The 17,387-nt window shown below is 48.2% G+C and overlaps 1 protein-coding gene across 3 annotated transcripts in view; it reads left to right on the top strand.

Moving 5' to 3' along the window:
• The window catches only part of tmem260 (transmembrane protein 260), a 31,194-nt gene extending 14,736 nt beyond the window's left edge, over window positions 1-16,458 (top strand). For all 3 annotated transcript variants that reach the window (XM_088648052.1, XM_088648054.1, XM_088648053.1), the window contains 13 exons: window positions 4,708-4,885; window positions 5,475-5,588; window positions 5,920-6,099; window positions 7,035-7,075; window positions 7,706-7,792; window positions 9,043-9,151; window positions 9,502-9,674; window positions 10,975-11,146; window positions 11,729-11,868; window positions 14,559-14,735; window positions 15,054-15,107; window positions 15,274-15,364; window positions 15,560-16,458. In XM_088648052.1, coding sequence (XP_088504178.1) covers window positions 4,708-4,885; window positions 5,475-5,588; window positions 5,920-6,099; window positions 7,035-7,075; window positions 7,706-7,792; window positions 9,043-9,151; window positions 9,502-9,674; window positions 10,975-11,146; window positions 11,729-11,868; window positions 14,559-14,735; window positions 15,054-15,107; window positions 15,274-15,364; window positions 15,560-15,814 — 1,771 coding nt within the window. In that variant the 3' untranslated portion in view covers window positions 15,815-16,458. The remainder of the gene's footprint in view (window positions 1-4,707; window positions 4,886-5,474; window positions 5,589-5,919; window positions 6,100-7,034; window positions 7,076-7,705; window positions 7,793-9,042; window positions 9,152-9,501; window positions 9,675-10,974; window positions 11,147-11,728; window positions 11,869-14,558; window positions 14,736-15,053; window positions 15,108-15,273; window positions 15,365-15,559) is intronic.
• Window positions 16,459-17,387: the final 929 nt, after the last annotated feature.

The raw sequence follows: 17,387 nt of genomic DNA, 5'->3' as shown, positions 1-17,387 counted from the left end.
TCCCCACAGCCGAGGAAATGCACTTGATATGAATGACTGCACCTAGTGCACATTTCTGCCTCTGTGGTACTGGCACAGTGATTCTGGCACACTGAGACTCGTCTTGCACCTGCCCCCCAGGCAAAGCAAGCTTAATGCAGGCCTAATTTATTAACTGTGCCAGTGTTGTGTGAGGTGACAGTGTTTCATAAACATGGGCAGCTGTATTGTTTCCCTCCAATAGGAGCATCAAATTCATAGCGCTGTAGTGTATTCCGAGTAAGTGTGCAGTGGTGTTAAGGAAAGGCAGGATAAAGGAGGTGTGTGGGGTTTTTTTTTTGTTGACGTTTGTTGTCAGGAAGAAGGTGTACGCTACTTGAAAATTTGTCGGGGCAAACAGCATGCCCATTAGAAAATGTCCCTATGGCTGCAGAGACTGCTGGGAGTATAAAGTTGAGCTCAGCTGCTGTACTGTAACCTTGCAGCATGACCAATGCTGCCCTGAGGAGCAATCCCTTTAATGCCATGTAACAGATGTTTAATGAACATATTATATCCTCATTACTGTATGGAGTTCGGCAGTGTACTGTACCAGTTAATATTCCTGCCCGTAGGCCAGCAATTGTCTCCATTCCGCGCTAGCCATGAATATTACATTCTTACTTTTCAAGCTCTTCTTAATGACACTGCTAGCAACACAGTTGTTGCCACCGCAATTAATGCAGTCCGAGATCCATTTAACCGATTGGATAGAACAACATTATGCTGTAATTTAGTACAGCTCTGTGGGTCTGTCTGGGTGCTGTCTAAATTATTCAATTCAAAACATAATGTAAACATGGGCAAAATGCAGATTAACAGCGCATTTGAAAACAAATTGCAGTATTGTGTTCTGGGTGTTATATGTGCAAAAGAAGCATATATCGACTTATTCTGTTCGGTACCAGTTTTTTTTAATTCTCTCGTGAGTTTTTTTAACATTAAAGTGAAATTTAGACCTAAAAGACTGATTTTGCAATTAATTATTTTGCATATAAACTAGCAAAACAAACCAAAAAAATTAACACACGGTGAAACCCTCACCAAAAGCTAAGTTGGAGAAGTGGGATGAACAATAACAAAGACACAAATTCTTCTGCACACCATTCCCCAAGAAACATTGCAGCACTGCTTCATCTTCATCTATCAGTGCCACACTGTGAAGAATTTGCAGTCTTTTAACTCAATACTAGGTGTCAGATATTGTATGCAGGTAGAAGTACCCTCAGTTCCCCAAACAGCCCTGGCTGATTAGGAATTCAGTCGCACTCGGGGGAAAATTATTTTTGATATGGACCGTTTTGTTAAGGTATCTCTTGCTTTTCTGCTCCCTTGTTGCCTGTGAGTGCTGGTTACTTGTGAAGACATTCCTGAGATGATGGCAGGTGGCTGGTTGTGGGCCGGGTCAGTGCTGTATGGTATTGAGAGGGGAGCTTGACAGCGATGAAGCAGATGGAGCAGAGGGCGTGGTTATGCTGTGTTCTAGTGATTGCTCACTCATACTGTGGTGTCTTGAGTCCCTGTCACAGGGGGTGTTGCTGCTTTATAGGTGAGTGAGAAAGGAAAAAAATGTTTTGCCCTTTAAGAGTTACTAATATAGAGCAGCAGTACGCAAAGGGTTCTTGAAATAATATTTTTATTGGAGAACCTGGAAAACTCTTGTAACTCTTTGTGTAAATATCACTGTAGTTCTAGACTTTTTTGGGGTCGTGAAAATGTGATGCATGACAGTCTCTTTGTCATTTACCACAGTGTACCAGAGTGTACCTCATATAACTTTGAGTTACGATGTGCCCTTTAGTTTTTGTTACAGCGCCTCCTGCTGGTGGGGGAAAGGAGCTCTGAGTGTAGTACTAGGTCTGTATTGTGGGGAATGTTTCCTGTGCTCTCCTTAGTGGCTGTCTGTATGGCGTCTCCGCCAGTGTGCACAGGTGTCGCCTGCAGGCCGGGGGCTTGGTTAAAAACACTGGTTGTTCTAGTTAAAAAGTCTTTTTCACAGTATTGTTTTCAGACACCTAAGTCAGTGCTTGTCAGTGGGCACGTCAGCCAGCCTGGTCATGATTAAGGGCAGTTCACGTCTTCTCTGTGCACCTTTAGTAAGGCGAACTTGTCCTCCCTGTCCAGGGGACTCGTCTCTGGGAATGGAGGTGTCACCCATGTGGCACTGTGAACCTTCAGTATCATGATCATATTGCCTGGAAAGGGCCCCCAAACAAACTGCCAGGTTCAGCAATGAACGTTTTGATCACTGACACTTTAAAATGTCTCCCTGGTCCTGGTGGTGCTTTCCTCATGGGTGACCTTGAGGAGAGCTCGCAGGGGACAGGGGCAGTCCAACGACAGGCATGGACATGGCCTCTCCCGGTGCTGCTGGGAAACACTCTGCACTGCAGAATGGCTAGCCATTGTGTGCCCAGAGACAGCGTTCTGGCATTGACCTCATAAGAATATTTCTGCATTTCATTTTCTCGGCAGTGCACGGAAGTTAATGTGTCTCTGCTGCAGAACCCGCCCTGATCTTCCAACCTGTATCTGACCTCTCTGCTCCGGCAGAATTTCGGCTATAAACCTGCCGCATTGTGGCGAGAGAAGATTCCCAATGGTGCCGCTTTGGTTTAAATCCACTGAAGCAGATGTGGAGAATTCTGTTCTCTTCCCGTGGCCTGTTGCTCGAATCGGAATGACTTTCGCAAAATGTCTATTTTGTAACACATTTTCGAACTGAGAAATACATCCGCATAATGGAAGAGAGTGAAGTATCGGGGAGTTCTGGGGTGCGGGGGGGGGTGGGTGAACGGCCTGACTGGGGCTTGTGGTGTCAGCAGTGATGGCCGTGTTGTAAACGCTTGTGACAGCGCAGCCTTAGAGAGATGTCAGCCTGCAACAGGGAGAAAAAAAAAAGAAATCTCCTGTACCGTTCAAACGGGAGAGCGAGCAAGGGGTTTGTAAAGCAGCAGTGTAGAAGACGACGGAGGCTCTGTGAGAGTCAAACCCCCCCGGCCCCCCGCCCCAGCTCAGAATACGGGCCCGGGCGCTGCGGGTTAATTGCCACACAGGGGGGTAGAACTGAGGGTGCGGGGGGCCAGGGCACCTCATCTGAAGTCCCCTACTCCCTGCGCCTGACTGACAACAAAATCCCCAAACAGTACAGCGACTGGGGAGCAGCCCCCCCGCATTTCCCTGTCCCTCGTTCCTGTCTGCGCACATGAGACGAGACGAGAAGAAGGAGAGCGGCTAAAAAAAAAAAAAAAGAAGAAGTCAGCGAGAGGGTTTTTTTTTTCTTTTCCTGATTTACTGCGCTTTCCCCAGAAAGCTCTATTGTTCCCTTTCCTAAGTCTCATCAGGCCTTTTGTGGCAGAATATCACAGCGGCAGGCAGAGAGCTGGAAATGTATAAATGGTATCATGCCTGTGATTAATAGCGGTGCTTATGAGTCAGGTCTGATAACAGTCCTGCTCTCTACTCAATTTCAGATACCGTTAATGGAATCTGTCTTCTGCGATTGTAATGTGAGAGCGCCTAATTTGCTATGGAGCTTGAAGCTGTCACCGGCAGGGGATTGTGGGGTCATAAGGGACCTGGCAGCCGTTTGGCCTGCAGCTTGTATCTGCAGCTTTGAATAGAGCAGCTCTCTGCCTGTCAGTTAGCTGATAGGCTGATGAAGACTCTAAGCCACTTCACACAATGGAGGAGAGGGCCATACTGCCTGACTTTCCTAATTGTCAAGCCTGCTCAAATTTCAGAGCCAGCGTGCTGGGGACTGGGCTTTTTTTCTCCCACTTTTTTTGCCTTCATTTCCATCTTCCATCCTCCACTCCTCTCCTCCTCCCTCCCCCCCCCCCACCTTCGTCTCCCTCTCTTTTCCTTTTCCCCCTCTCCTTTTTCTTATTTGTCATCTCTCTCTCCCTCTCTGTAATAAGTGGTGGGGTTTTAGTGTATGACAGATTATCCCAAGTTCGCCTCAATTACCGAAAAAGAGACGAAGAGAGGGGGTGAAAGAAACTTTTTCTTTTCCGGAGACATTTAAATTGCTAAGGAGGTCTGCGGCGGCGGCGGTGTGCTCCTGGCCCGTTCTGGAGGGGCGTGTGACCGCTGGCTGGCAGAGAAGACGCTGGAGATCCTAGCTGGAGCTTCGTCCAGCTGGACATTTGTAACCTTATTCTGGAACTTTGTGGTTTTTAGCGTTTTGTCCCCGCTGGTGACCTCACAGAAAACACATTTCATTGCCAGCAATTACTGCTGCATGCTGCTGTATTGTTGTGCATTTGATCAATAAACTTTAATTGATTGTGCAGGGGTTCAGCCCCGGGTGCCCCCGAGCCTGTTGCCCTGTCATCACGGAGAGGGGTGCTCAATCAATTTGTTTTTATTTCAAGACCCTGCTTGTCCTGGATCTGTGCAGATCCTACTGGGAGGTGTCCGAGGCTGGGATGTCAGCTTTTTATCTACTGCAAAAATCTGTATCTTTTCCACTTTGTGCATTGACTTGGGTGAATGGGTTGCGAGAGCATTTTGATCCAGACCTGCGAGGTTCTCGGGTCATCAGTGTAGATGAAAGAGCCCAGTGTCTCTCTCTCTCTCTCTCTGTGTGAAGATCCAGTTCTTTTTTCCTGCTCTGCCAAGCGGTTCATCGCAACAGTGTTGTCCTCTGACACTGGTTTTGCTCTCTCTCCCTCTGCCTGTTCCCAGACTCCATGACGCGGGGCCCGGCGCAGTGTTGGCCGGGGGCGCCTTTGCTCTGTCCAGGCTGGCCTGGCAGTGGGCGATGGTGGCCGAGGTCTTCTCGCTCAACAACCTCTTCGTCGGCCTGCTCTTCTCCCTGGCCGCCTGCTTCCGCTCAGCCGAGACCTGTGGCCAGAGGAGGAAGGTATCCTGCCCGGCGAAGGACAGACCGCCCGGGCTCATCCGCCTTGTCACTCAGAGCTGGGGTGTTGTCTCTTCAGTTTGTGCAGGAGATCACTCTATTTTAGTACTTCCCCCTTTATAGCTTCCCTACGAATGTGTCTAAATCCCTCTCCTAGCTGGGGTCGGCTCCGATTTTGAGGAAAGAAGTGTGGTCTGGTGTTTTCTTATTTCTTCTCGTTTGACTCGCCTGTTCTCTTTTGGTCTGAATTCATTATTTGGAAGTCTGGATTAAATAAAAAAAGGAACTATTTCCGCAATGGTATAAATGTTTCCCTTGGTGTATACCGCTGAGAGCTCAAGCAGAACACAAAAATGGAAAAATCCTTCTGGCCTCAAGAGCTGCCAGAGATCACCTTAAGCCAAAGCCTGTCTCAGATAACAGACACTGGGTCAGGGTGTGATTTTTCCATTTGGGCTGGGGACTCTGACGAGAGAGCAGATGAAGGAGCTGTTCCCAGCTCTGCCTCTCAGTTGAGGATCAGGAGTCACTGAAGTGTGATCGACAGGTGGGGCTTCTGTTCATCTGCTCTGTGTATGTGTGTGTGTTTCAGTATGGCCAGCTGGGGGCGCTGTGCTGTGGCCTGGGCCTGTGTAACCAGCACACCTTTGTCCTGTATGTTGTGGTCATTGTGCCCTGGGTCCTCCATCGGCTTCACACACACCAGGTGAGCCCTGCACACACCTGCAGTGGAGCATTTAATGTCCATAAATCATGCGTGATCAAGACAACAATTAAGATGGAACAATTGCACATGGTTGGTAATTTTATGTGTTTAATTTTACTGTAAATATATGAAGCTGTTTTAATGACAATTTAAAAAGTCCTGGTTTGAAATGACTGTATCTTGGGTGATTAATGGCATTTCTTTACAACGTGAGTTCCTCAACGAACAGTTCTGAATCTGGAGGCTGTGTTTGAGTACAAGCTGTGTTCACGGGGCATTGACACTGGAGCTGAGCGCTGTAAGTCACGGCTTCTCTCTGCGTCTCTTGTAGGAACTGTCAGTGCGCACTGTGGTGCTGCTGGGGACTTGCTTCCTGGTCGGCTTCCTGCCTTACCTCTACCTGCCCTTGTCCTCAACCCTGAATAGAGCGCGCTGGAGCTGGGGAGACCAGACCACCCTGTCTGGCCTGCTCACTCACCTGCTGAGGGTGGAGTATGGCACCTTCAGTCTGGTAATCACCATCATTGACAAAACACTGGACACAGCTTCCTGCTGTACTTCACCACTCTTTATGGGTCTGGTAATGAAACTGCAGTTTCGCTCTGAACTACGTCCCACACTGTCCCTAACCCTAACTTCACAGCTTGTGCAGCTCTGTGGAATAAACTGCCTGCTGTATAATTAATAATAATAATAATTGCTTACACTTATATAGCGCTTTTCTGGACACTCCACTCAAAGCGCTTTACAGGTAAAGCACCAATGTGCAGCATCCACCTGGATGATGCGACGGCAGCCATAGTGCGCCAGAACGCTCACCACACATCAGCTATTAGTGGGGAGGAGAGCAGAGAGTAATGAAGCCAATTCATAGATGGGGATTATTAGGAGGCCATGATTGGTTAAGGCCAATGGGAAATTTGGCCAGGACGCCGGGGTTACACCCCTACTCTTTTCGAGAAACGCCCTGGGATTTTTAACGACCACAGAGAGTCAGGATCTCGGTTTTACGTTTCATCCGAAGGACGGCACCTGTTTACAGTATAGTGTCCCCATCACTATACTGGGGCATTAGGACCCACTTGGACCACAGGGTGAGCGCCCCCTGCTGGCCCCACTAACACCTCTTCCAGCAGCTACCTTAGTTTTTCCCAGGAGGTCTCCCATCCAGGTACTGACCAGGCTCACACCTGCTTAGCTTCAGTGGGTTGCCAGTTGTGAGTTGCAGGGTGATATGGCTGCTGGCCAAATAGGTTTACTTTCCCAGCTATCTGTATGGGATACGAGCAGTCCTTCTCTGCAGTCCGATGTTCGGTGATGTAACTATCAAGGGGGCAGCTGTATTACTTCCAGGTGATCTATATGGTGTAGCTTGGAGGCACGTGCGAACTGTGGCTCAAGATTGTGACACTGCTGTCCGTGTTTTGTCTGCTTGTGTGACAACAGGCCAAGACAGAGAGTCGAGTGGGAATGGCTCGGATGTTAGAGTGAGTTCATTTTGCATTTCTAAAAACATTGTGTAAAGATCTTGTTTGGCCACCTCAGTTTAATGTGCCCCTCTCTCCAGCATCAAATTCTAATCTCTCCACCTTGATCCATTCCTGACCTAAAACCTAACCCTGGCTCTAACTCCAATCCCAACCCCAATCCTAAGCCTCCCTCCAACCCTAACCACAGCCTTCAACTTATTCACAGGTCAAAAATACTAACGTGCACATTCTCTGTCTCTTTTTTTGTCCTGTCTTGTTTGTTTTCAATACAACATTACTGTTTAATTTTAAGAGCGCTTCCACATTAAAAAAGGCAGATACTCAGCAAGTGTATCAGTGTGGTTGTGGTCTTAAGTTTTCCATCTGAGGTTTTTGACAAACATATATGTCTAGAAATGCATCCCTAGCCAAGCTAGAAATAATAGAGACACATACAGACCCACCTGCAAGCAGGGGTTTCTTATAGGCAGGAAATTCGTATATTTTGACCAGTATAGTGAGGCCAAGGAACTTGTGGGTGCGATTCCGTGTGAGAGACCCCTGTGCAGAGAGAGGACATGGACAGTAATGACAGGGAGACAGTTGCTGTTGTGCGGGGTTCCTCTCAGTGTATCTGTGCTGTTGCAGGGCTCAACTGGATCACTGTGTGAAAGACCTCTCTCCTCCAGTCCTGGTTCTGGCTGGGATGGGCTTGATTCTGCTCTCCTGGGACAGGTAAGACATGGGCTGTTGAGCCCCTCACTGGAAAAGACAGAAGTCCTGTACAAAGCACCTCTGCCTACTGGAAACGCATGATTGTCCTGTATTTATCATTTACAAAAACCGGTATCATCAGAGAATAAAGAGTGTGTTACTTTAAAAAATGATCCCATTTGGCAAAATGAAAAGAATGTACTGTAATGTTGTAGAACTGAATTGGGAAAGGGATGATGTAGTCATTACACCCCATCTCTTGTATTTTCGTGGAACCTGTGAGCTTCTCAATCAGTCACAAATTGCACATTTAAAGCAGAGTGTAAGCTGTGCTGTGTGAGTTCTGAGACTCCTCCTGCAGCCGGATATTAAAAATCTCCACACCGCTTAAACACCACATCACAAATTGTAAAAACAGAAGAAAGGCAAATGAGACCAAGGGATTGGGTGAGGAGGACGTCACTGCCTCTGTCTGCTTGGCGAAGCTGGTGGAGGATTGTGGGGAGACTGGAGCCCCAGTCAGCAGGGGCTGGGCGTCTGTAGCCACAGTGTTGCTGGGGGGGAGCCGCGCGTGTTGAATCGGTAACCCCTGGACCGGATCACAGGGGTGTAATTCATTAGCGGAGCTGTGTGCGCCTGCGTCTGTGAGGCTGTGCTGATAAAGGCTGGCGGTGCCAGGGGGCAGGCTGCGCAGGGGAAGATGGGTGCACTCGGGGCACTGCCAGCCCCTTGCCCCTGCTCATTGAAGAATTTATTCAGAGCGCTTTAATGTGCGCAGATAGCAGCCGCATCAAAGGGACTCCTTTCAAGACTCTAACAGCCGTTTAGGGGAGTTTTTACAGCAGCTTGTCCCGAGAGGCCGGGGGCCCGGGCTGCTGGGAATACAGCACAGAGAAGCACATGCACGCGTGCGCGCGCACTCCATTTCCTCTCTGAGCGAGAATCGGGGTGCTTTCACCGGTCCTCCTGTGTGCGAAGACGACCACGCAGTTCACAAAGGTATGTGCATAGACACAGAGAAACACCCCAACAAACATGCACAAGTCCTGACATCTTCTCTGTCTTGACATAGCTCTTCCAAAAATGAGAAAAGACAGATCAAGGATATCAGTATCACAGGTTGTGTGTGGTGGATTTTTTTTAAAACCAGTGTTATGAATTGCCTAACTGTGCTCCTGGATCTGGAGCAGGTGCTGAGTTCTGTTGCCATTTGCCACAGGCACCGTCCTCTGCTGTCATTCACAACTGCCATGCTGTTTGTGTCTCTGCAGGGGGCGCCGTGCCATTACCTGGCTCCTGGCTGCCATGCTGTGCCTGTACTCCCTGTTCTTTGCCTGGAGAGCCAACCTGGACATCAACAGGCCTCTGTTCCTTGGAGTGGTAAGTATTGACACTGGAGTGAGATCCTCTGTATTCACAAAATCAGAACATTTTGTAGCAGAAACAGGCCATTCCGCTGATTAGAGTTGGCTGCTGTTCTTTAGAATCTGGATTTGTGATGAATTTTAGAAGGACGTTGCCAAACTATTGCTTTTAGAAGGTATCCACAGCTGAAACATGGCGTAAAAAGCACATTCTAACTAAAATAATTCTAAAGCAAGTGTGAATTGTGAAATAGCCATTGAATGTCGATTTATTAGTGTATACTAGTGTGCAAAAATGCAATAAACAGGGGAATGTTTCCCAGTGTGACTTCAGGGGAGCCCAGTTGTGTTGCATTGTGTGTGCAGGTGGAGCGCTTCTGGATGCAGAGTGATGCAGTGCTGTGTGTGCTGGCGGGGCTGGGCCTCTCGGCAGCCTGCACGGGACTGGGGCAGCGGCAGGGCGGCGGGCCGCTGTGGAGGGCTGCAGGCTGGGCTGTCACTGCGGGGCTGCTGGCACACCTGGCACAGAGCAACTACAGGTGAGCGCTGCAGCTTCGCAACGGCGGGCCGAGGGGCGTGAGCAGGCTTTAACCAGCGGAGGGGAGAGCGGCTGTGAGCGAGGAGCTCAAGCCATTCAGTTCACAGGAGGCAATTTAGACTCCACAGGAAGCTGGTGCTTCAAATTAATGTGCTAAGTCTCAACAAAGATGCAACCTTAGTATGTAAAGACCAGTTAAGTTAATGTCTGTCCCTTGTGGTGATTTTCAACGACGGTAGAAGTGCTTGAAGCACCAAGTTTGCATTTATGTTGTTAATCCTGCTGTGTCTTGAATATTTCTTCATTGTTCCCAGGGCAGGAAGAAAGAGTGTAGGCACTGCTATTCAAAAAAAGCCCATCAGCAATACTGCTAGTACTTCACTTTGTTCAGCTGGGAACTGTCTTCAGTGGTGATTAAAATATATATTTTACAAAGCCCTACAAAAGTCTGCTGGGCTCATTGGCACTCCATGCTCCTTTGTGCATGCTAAATAAAAGCCCGGCTCCAGAATAATGAAGTCATTAATGCATGATTTCAAATGTTAGTGATCAGAGTCAACAGATTACACTAACAAGGTACTTTATGAAACATCAGAGTGGTCCTTTGATCAGGTGTAGAACCTGGACAGCGCTGTCAGTTCACATTGCGCCCGGCTGACAGTGATTATAAAGTCAAATCGCGCTGCATCTCAGCAGGGTTTCTTCCACTGAGGGGCTCAGAGCTGATGGACTGCCAGGGAGGCCTGCATGCAGTACACACACACAGAGACACACACATACGCCATGTCTAAGTCAGTGCATGCAGTGTTTCAGTGAGGGTGTGTGTTGGGCCAGTATCTGCGTTGTTGCAGTAAAATACACACCTTGACTGCAACACTTTTTTGTGTCTGTTTGAGTGAATCTGGGAAACAGTCTGCTCTTGGTGCTGCGGACAGATTATCCAGCCGGGCCACCTCGAGCGGGCCCACAATAATAAAGTCTTAATCCCTCCCCAGCGCACTCTCTCTTGCCTGCGTTCCGACCCCCTGAATCCTCTGTCCTCACACACCCACCCCAGGGTGGCTGTGGAGTGTGGGGTGAGGTGGGGTGCATGATTGTAGTCTAGTAGGAACAGAGGCTCCCAAAGTAGGGGTTTTGAAATTGGAGAGATTGCAGCAGACAGCAAGAACCCTGCTTACAGTGCTTTGAGTCCATGATAGGGTTAGGAGTCACGCAGGGTAGTGTCCTCAGCGTGTGGAGAAATGCGCTGCCTGTTGCTGTGCATTGAGTGAGAGGAGGAAGCTTGCTCTAAACCCTTCCAGGCTGTGCGATCAGAGGGACAACACAGTGGTGGACCGGTTTGCCCGCAACGTGCTGAGGTCCATCCCCAGCGGCTCCATCGTGCTGACCCGCGGGGACCTGCCCGGGAACAGCCTGCGCTACCTGCACTTCTGCCACGGGCTGCGGCCGGACCTGCGCCTCGTCGAGCAGGAGGTCAGTGCGGCAGGGTCGCCGACGCCCTGCTGACCTCATGCCTTTTGCGGAGGCGGTTGCGCCGATCTCCTCGTCACCGGTCTTCTTCCGCAGTTCGTCGTCTAAAGAGCCACGATGAGAAGTAAGAGACGAGTTCTCCACGTCGTCTTGCACGGCGAAAGGCGCCGGTCCTTCGGATGAGATGGAAAACCGAGGTCCTGACCCTCTGTGGTCATTAAAAATCCCAGGGTGTTTCTCGAAAAGAGTAGGGGTGTAACCCTGGTGTCCTGGCCAAATTTCCCATTGGCCCTTACCAATCATGGCTTCCTAATAATCCCCCTCTATGAACTGGCTTCATCACTCTGCTCTCCTCCCCACTGAGAGCTGGTGTGTGGGGAGCTTACTGGAGCATCATCCAGGTGGGGCTGCACACTGGTGGGGGTGGAGGGGATCCCCATTTACCTGTACAGCGGTTTGAGTGGAGTGTCCAGAAAAGCGCTGTATAAGCGTAAGGAATTGATTAATGAACGGGTCGTGACGCTGGAGCTGTGCTTCCGCTGCAGGACAGCGGGTGACTGGGCTGCGTGTCGTTTGTCCTCCCAGATGATGACATATGGCTGGTACGTGGCTAAACTAGGCCGGCACCTCCCAGGGGTGCACTTTCCTGGGCTGTGGTGGGACCCCGTCCTGTCGGAGAGAGGCGAGACCTTCAGTCTGGAGCAGTTCCTGTCCCACAATTCGCAGTGAGTGCTCCTGCAGCCCCAGCTGGCTCTTCAGTACTAAGACGTAGCAGTCTGATCGGGATTTTTCCTCCCTCTTCAAAGGATAAACGTGTTGTATGTCTCAAGTTAATGCTGCAGAACTTGTATGTTGAATTGTGTTGATATATTATTATGAATTAGAGGGTTTTGTAGGATAAGTTGACACCAACTTTAATTAATAGGGGGATGTGAAGTTATAATATACTGTAAATGAAAATCAACTCATCTCTTTAGCTTGCTTAGCACACATTTAAATTGAATTAAAATGTGTTTTTTGTTTGATTACATATTTTGAAATAATTTAAGTTCATACATAAATATATATATATATTCCTACATAAATATAAAAATGTATGAAATTACATTATTTTGATTTTAATACTGTTTAAATGGAAATGTAACTGCTGATGAAAGACAATAACAGTTCAGATACGTGTGACTGAAGCAGTACACAGGGCATAACAGGACCTTAGTTTGTTTGCTTTCTGTAGCTGTTGCTTTTGGAAGTCTGGCCTTGGCACAGACTGATACGAGTATACTTGTCCAGTTGTTTCACAACACGTTCAACAGTTATCAAAAAACATGTACTGTAGTTGTCAGTAGTCAAAAAGCAAAATGCAGAGTATTGTGTAGGAGCTGATTAATAATCAGAGACAGTAGACAGTAAATCTGAGAAGAACTGAGGAAAGACTTGCAGCCCTGTTGGTTGTGACTGTGAAGAACTGAAGAGACATGTGGTGGGAACTGGGCCCATCTTGAGGACAGACTGATCAGCTGGAAAGGAGGTTGAAATCAGAGCTTTGGAACAGGCTTTGCGTGCCGAAAGAAACAGCTGCCAGTTTCTTTCGGCACGCAAATATCAGGACCTGATCTTTAAACCTCAGTTTTGCCCTATTTATTTTAATTCATTTACATCACGTATATTGCAAGGCACGAGGAAATTAACAAGGTCAAGTAGGGAGCTGCGTCAGCATGCGCAGGCTGCAAAGGAACAGGTAAAGCTTTATTCCACGCTGAAGGGGACAAGAAAAAAGACAGTGGGGTCTTCTTCAGGTATATCAGAATGAGAATTTAACAAACCCGCATTGCCCCTTCAGTTTATTGAAAAATGATTGCCCTCAGTGCCAAGTGGGATATGGAGAAAAAAGCCGCAGTGTACAGTACACCCTCACACTTCTTTTCCTCCATATCATTAAGATTTCTTTCCTTAAACTGCTCTGGTGCTGAAAAGCACACGATAAAGCATTCCACCCTGACTAGGGTATTATATAGATAAAAAATCCTGCTACCCAAGATTGTGCTGTAACAGAAACACGCAAGTGCTGTCTTTTCGGCTGGATTAGCAGTGTGCAATTACAAGATCAAAAAAAAGAGGTGAGCTTTATTTGCCTAGCGCCGTGAAGAACTCAAGTAAGATTCTCAAACAGTTTTGGAAGGGTTTAAATTAATGTGCAAAAAGGTTACTCTGATTGTCGTATTCATTGTCTCTCTGAATATGAACCCCAGTAAGTGATTCTGTATGGGATTCCCAGTTCCTCTAGCGTTAAGACCCATTGAGACGGGAGTGCAGTGTTCTGCACTCTGATTCCTCTTCAAACCGGGCTACTAAATCTTGGACTGTGCCGACCTCAGATCCGCTGAGATAAGCAGCAGATCAGATTTTGCATCTCTCGCTGCTAAGCTGAGAATCCACTAGGCTCAGGCTGTTCCTTTGGCAGATATTTTGTAATCCCTTCAAAATAATATTAATAACCATCATCGCCACCATTGCTGACCTGTTCTGGTTTCACTTGCCTTTGTCTTGCCAAAATGGATACGAGGAGGTGTTTGACAGGAGGCACTTGCTCTTCCTTGCCAGCTCCTTGTCAGTTAATTAACTTTGTTGTTTTGTCCGTCTGCCATCCAATGTTGGAGTTTCAGTGTAAGGAAGGCGTGCTCAGGATCTCTGACTTTTCCACCTGATGTGTATCAGACATCCACAGGTGTCTAACTACCTTACCTCCCGGCACTGTGGCATTGTGGTATAGAGGAGGTCCCTGCAGAGGCTGTGGCTGTGCAGAATGTCGTCCTCCTGACATCAGTGGCTTGGCAGAGTCCTCCGACTTAGTTTGTTATATGACAGCCAAGAGATAAAGTAGGAGATTTGATCAGTTGTACTGAGCAGCTGCTGATAAGTTTTTTTATTAATGTACAGAAACTCAAATTTAACCTGTACACTGGGTAAAATTGAACAACTGGAAAATAACAGGAAACAAAATCTTCAAGTAAAAACTGTCCATGTACATGCTGATTTAAATTGCTGTGCAATATCTGACCGACCACCAGGTGGCAGTGTTTACTAGATGAACAATAACACCTCAAAGGGGGAAGCTGTGCTTTTAATATTTGTGGTTTTATGGTTTTTGTCGTTTTAATGATTCATGTCAGTAAAGCGAATGAATATTTACCTTGCGCACCCCGTAGGCATTCTGTGCCTTCTATCAGAATTAATATCATATGTATTCTATTTATAGTAATAGCCTTGCATGAGAACACGATTAGTTCCCAGGGCCACCAATGTTAATTTTCTTATCTAGCTGAAAAAGAGCTAAGCGCAGCTGAAGACGGTGAGGGTGCAGAGTACAGTGCACTGGTCCGAGTGTTTCTCAGGGCCTGTGTGTGTGGATGTCCAGGAGGCCTGTGTTCGCCTGCATTGGGCTGCCAGAGGGGGACCCCAGCTGGGAGAGGGCGTTTTCTCGTTGGCCCTGGGGGGTGTGTGACCAGCTGGTGCCCTCCAGCACCCCCTTCCACCCTGAGGAGTGGGCTAGACGGACCCGGAACCTGTACAACTGGACAGAGCCGTACAAGAGGTAGGGGAAGTGAGCAGTGAGTCTGCACCGATGATGCAGGTTCACACAGGGGTCAGGTACTCCTGTTTCTGCTTTCACTGTGTCTACCAAAAGGAAAGGATAATGAGCATTTAAGAGCCTCGTCCTCGTTTTGTTTTTAATATGAAAATCAGTTCTTACTACCTTTTGTCACTTGCTTTTTCCCCTCTTCATCTTTTTTCCTTTTGACTTATTCCCTCTTTTGTCGTCTCCTTCCCGCGGTCAGTTTGTAGTGTTGCACAGCCTGTCCGCTATCCCATCAGGCATTGCGGCCCCTCATGTTTCTCTCCGTGTCCGCAGCTTTCCCCGAGAGTCCTGGGAGAAGGTGGCCAACGAGGAGATGTGGCAAGCCAGGTGAGGCCTCACTGGACGGGAAGATACATCGGCTGAAAACCACTGAAGCACTTTGGGAATGGGGCGATTTTCTAACAGTATTTTTCCCTTCCCCTCTCCATCACCGATTGGCTCAGCCAGCTTCCTGTCAGAGATTTCTCATCCTTCAGCCCTTTCTGTGTTTCAGGATGAAGACAGCCTTCTTCCTGTTCGACCTGGCGGAGCGACAGAGCAGTGCAGGAGGTGGAAAAACGCACCTCTATGAGCTCTCCTACTCTGTGAGTCTACAGCTGCTGCAAGTTAGACTCTGACTCTGCCACGTTCCCATACGGGCTGGTCTACAGAATGGTTCAAAATGGCTGCGCACACTCTCCTTCCCCGTGGTATTTTGCCCACCCTGACAGTGTAAGTACTGTATGAAATGCTCCTGTGATAACCAGCCTTCTTCTTCTTCTTCTCCTCTGTGTTGACAGCTGTACCGCGAGATAGTGGAGACCCACAGCGACTACCCTTCCAACTGGGACAAGAACCTGGCCCTGGCCAGCGAGAGGCTGCTGCGAGCGGGAGGCGGGGGCCACAGCCCGGAGAGTCTGCTGAACCAGAGCATAGCTCACTTCTCCCTCTATCTCGACAAGGAGGGGGGAGACCCCCAGGCCAGTGCCATCCGAGAGGCCATCGCGCACCTGGAGAGAGAGAGAAGCCGACTGAGAGAACTCTACACCACCTGAGGGAGGGGAGGGGCTTGGGGCAGGGGCGTGGTCTGGGGGGGAGGGGCCAAGAGAGAGGGGAGGGGCTTAACTAACCTGGCTCTCTGAAGCAGCAGGCTGTTTATAAAATTGGACAATAGAATAAGGTGGCAAATTGAAGGGAGTCAATGGAGAAAGAAGCTGAGAGGGAGAAGCTTTCACGAAAAATGTGAGGAGCCTTTGGAACTGTGACCTCAGACAGGTCACATGGGAGAAAGAGAGTGAGTCTCCCACCTTGACCAAAGAGGGAGGTCTGTGCTGATTTAAATACCTTATTTTCTTTCCATTTAGGCATTGTGTGTGACATATATATGGACTTTAATAAGGAGGAAATTGAGATTGATAGGAATGCTGTAATGGAATAATGAGGAGTGGGACAGGGCAAGCAAAGTGCATGGTGGGAATTCAGGAAGTGGAGAAAATTGGGAGGGTAGGGTCCAATCTACTCGTTTCTGAGTGCAGCTGTCATCAAAAGACTTAGGTGTTGCAAAGCAGCACATGGTTTTATTAAAATAACTGCAAGTGAATGATGTCAACCATCTGTTCTTTATACATCTCTCTTCGAAGATATTTATAATATGTATAATATTGAAATAAATGAGGGAGAGAAGAGTGGGTAACAGGCACTCCTGTGTTCGTCGTCAGTGCTTACAAGCACACAGCAGGCTCATATGAGCATGGGCTCTGTCAGGCCTGTTTTCGCTTTTGAGATAATAATTACAAGGTTCTTCCTTCCTGCTGTTCATTTTTTCCTTTCACACGTTGCAAATGCCTGCTTCATTTCCCATAACCCAGAGATCCAGGGAGGCCCAATTTGAGCACAGAAGGGATTAATTTCAACTGTTAATCTGGGACAGACATGGGAGCTTGCACTTAAAACAGCTCCATCTCACCACTCCCCATCCTTTTAAACATTAAAAACTAATGGATTTTTGACTCCCTCTCTAATCCCTTCTGCCAGGATTTAAAAAAGAAATAAAAAAATGTCAGAGCCAGAGACCCTTTTAGAGGCACCCTCTCTGGATTCCATTTCCACGGGAAACAGACACCAGGGAAGAACAGCTACCCTCTCACTCCCAGAGTTCATGTGCCAGGCCAGCAGACAGAGCAAACCTTCCTGCAGTGCGGGAAGCAGTGTGTAGTTCCACTGCAAGAGCAGAGAGAGACAGGTGAGGAGGGGGGCAGAGACTCACTGTACTTCACATCCTGGGATGCTTTTGCAAAGTGTGGCAAAGAACCCAGGTCAATTGCTTGCAATTTGCTCCCTGCAGAGCTGGGAAAGAAATACCTCCACCATGAACGGAGGCTTGTATGCCCTTTTTTTCCCACCTGTTCTTGCTGTCCCTAGACGCTCAGATTTCACAGATCCCAACCTCCAAGTGGGAGCTCACGTTGTCTTTTAACAGCCCTCTTGAGTGGCCTCAGTCAATACACAACAAGAGTGCACACCTGTGCACCACCGGACTTGGTTGCCATGAAGATGCAGCCCTGAGATTAATGAGGGAAGCGCCCTGGGGATCCCCAAGGCCTGGTTCTGTCCCCAGACGCTCTGTCT

Source organism: Lepisosteus platostomus, chromosome 10, assembly GCF_059453375.1.
Source record: "Lepisosteus platostomus isolate fLepPlt1 chromosome 10, fLepPlt1.hap1, whole genome shotgun sequence".
Classification (NCBI taxonomy): domain Eukaryota; kingdom Metazoa; phylum Chordata; class Actinopteri; order Semionotiformes; family Lepisosteidae; genus Lepisosteus; species Lepisosteus platostomus.
This window is presented reverse-complemented; position numbering and strand designations above follow the sequence as displayed.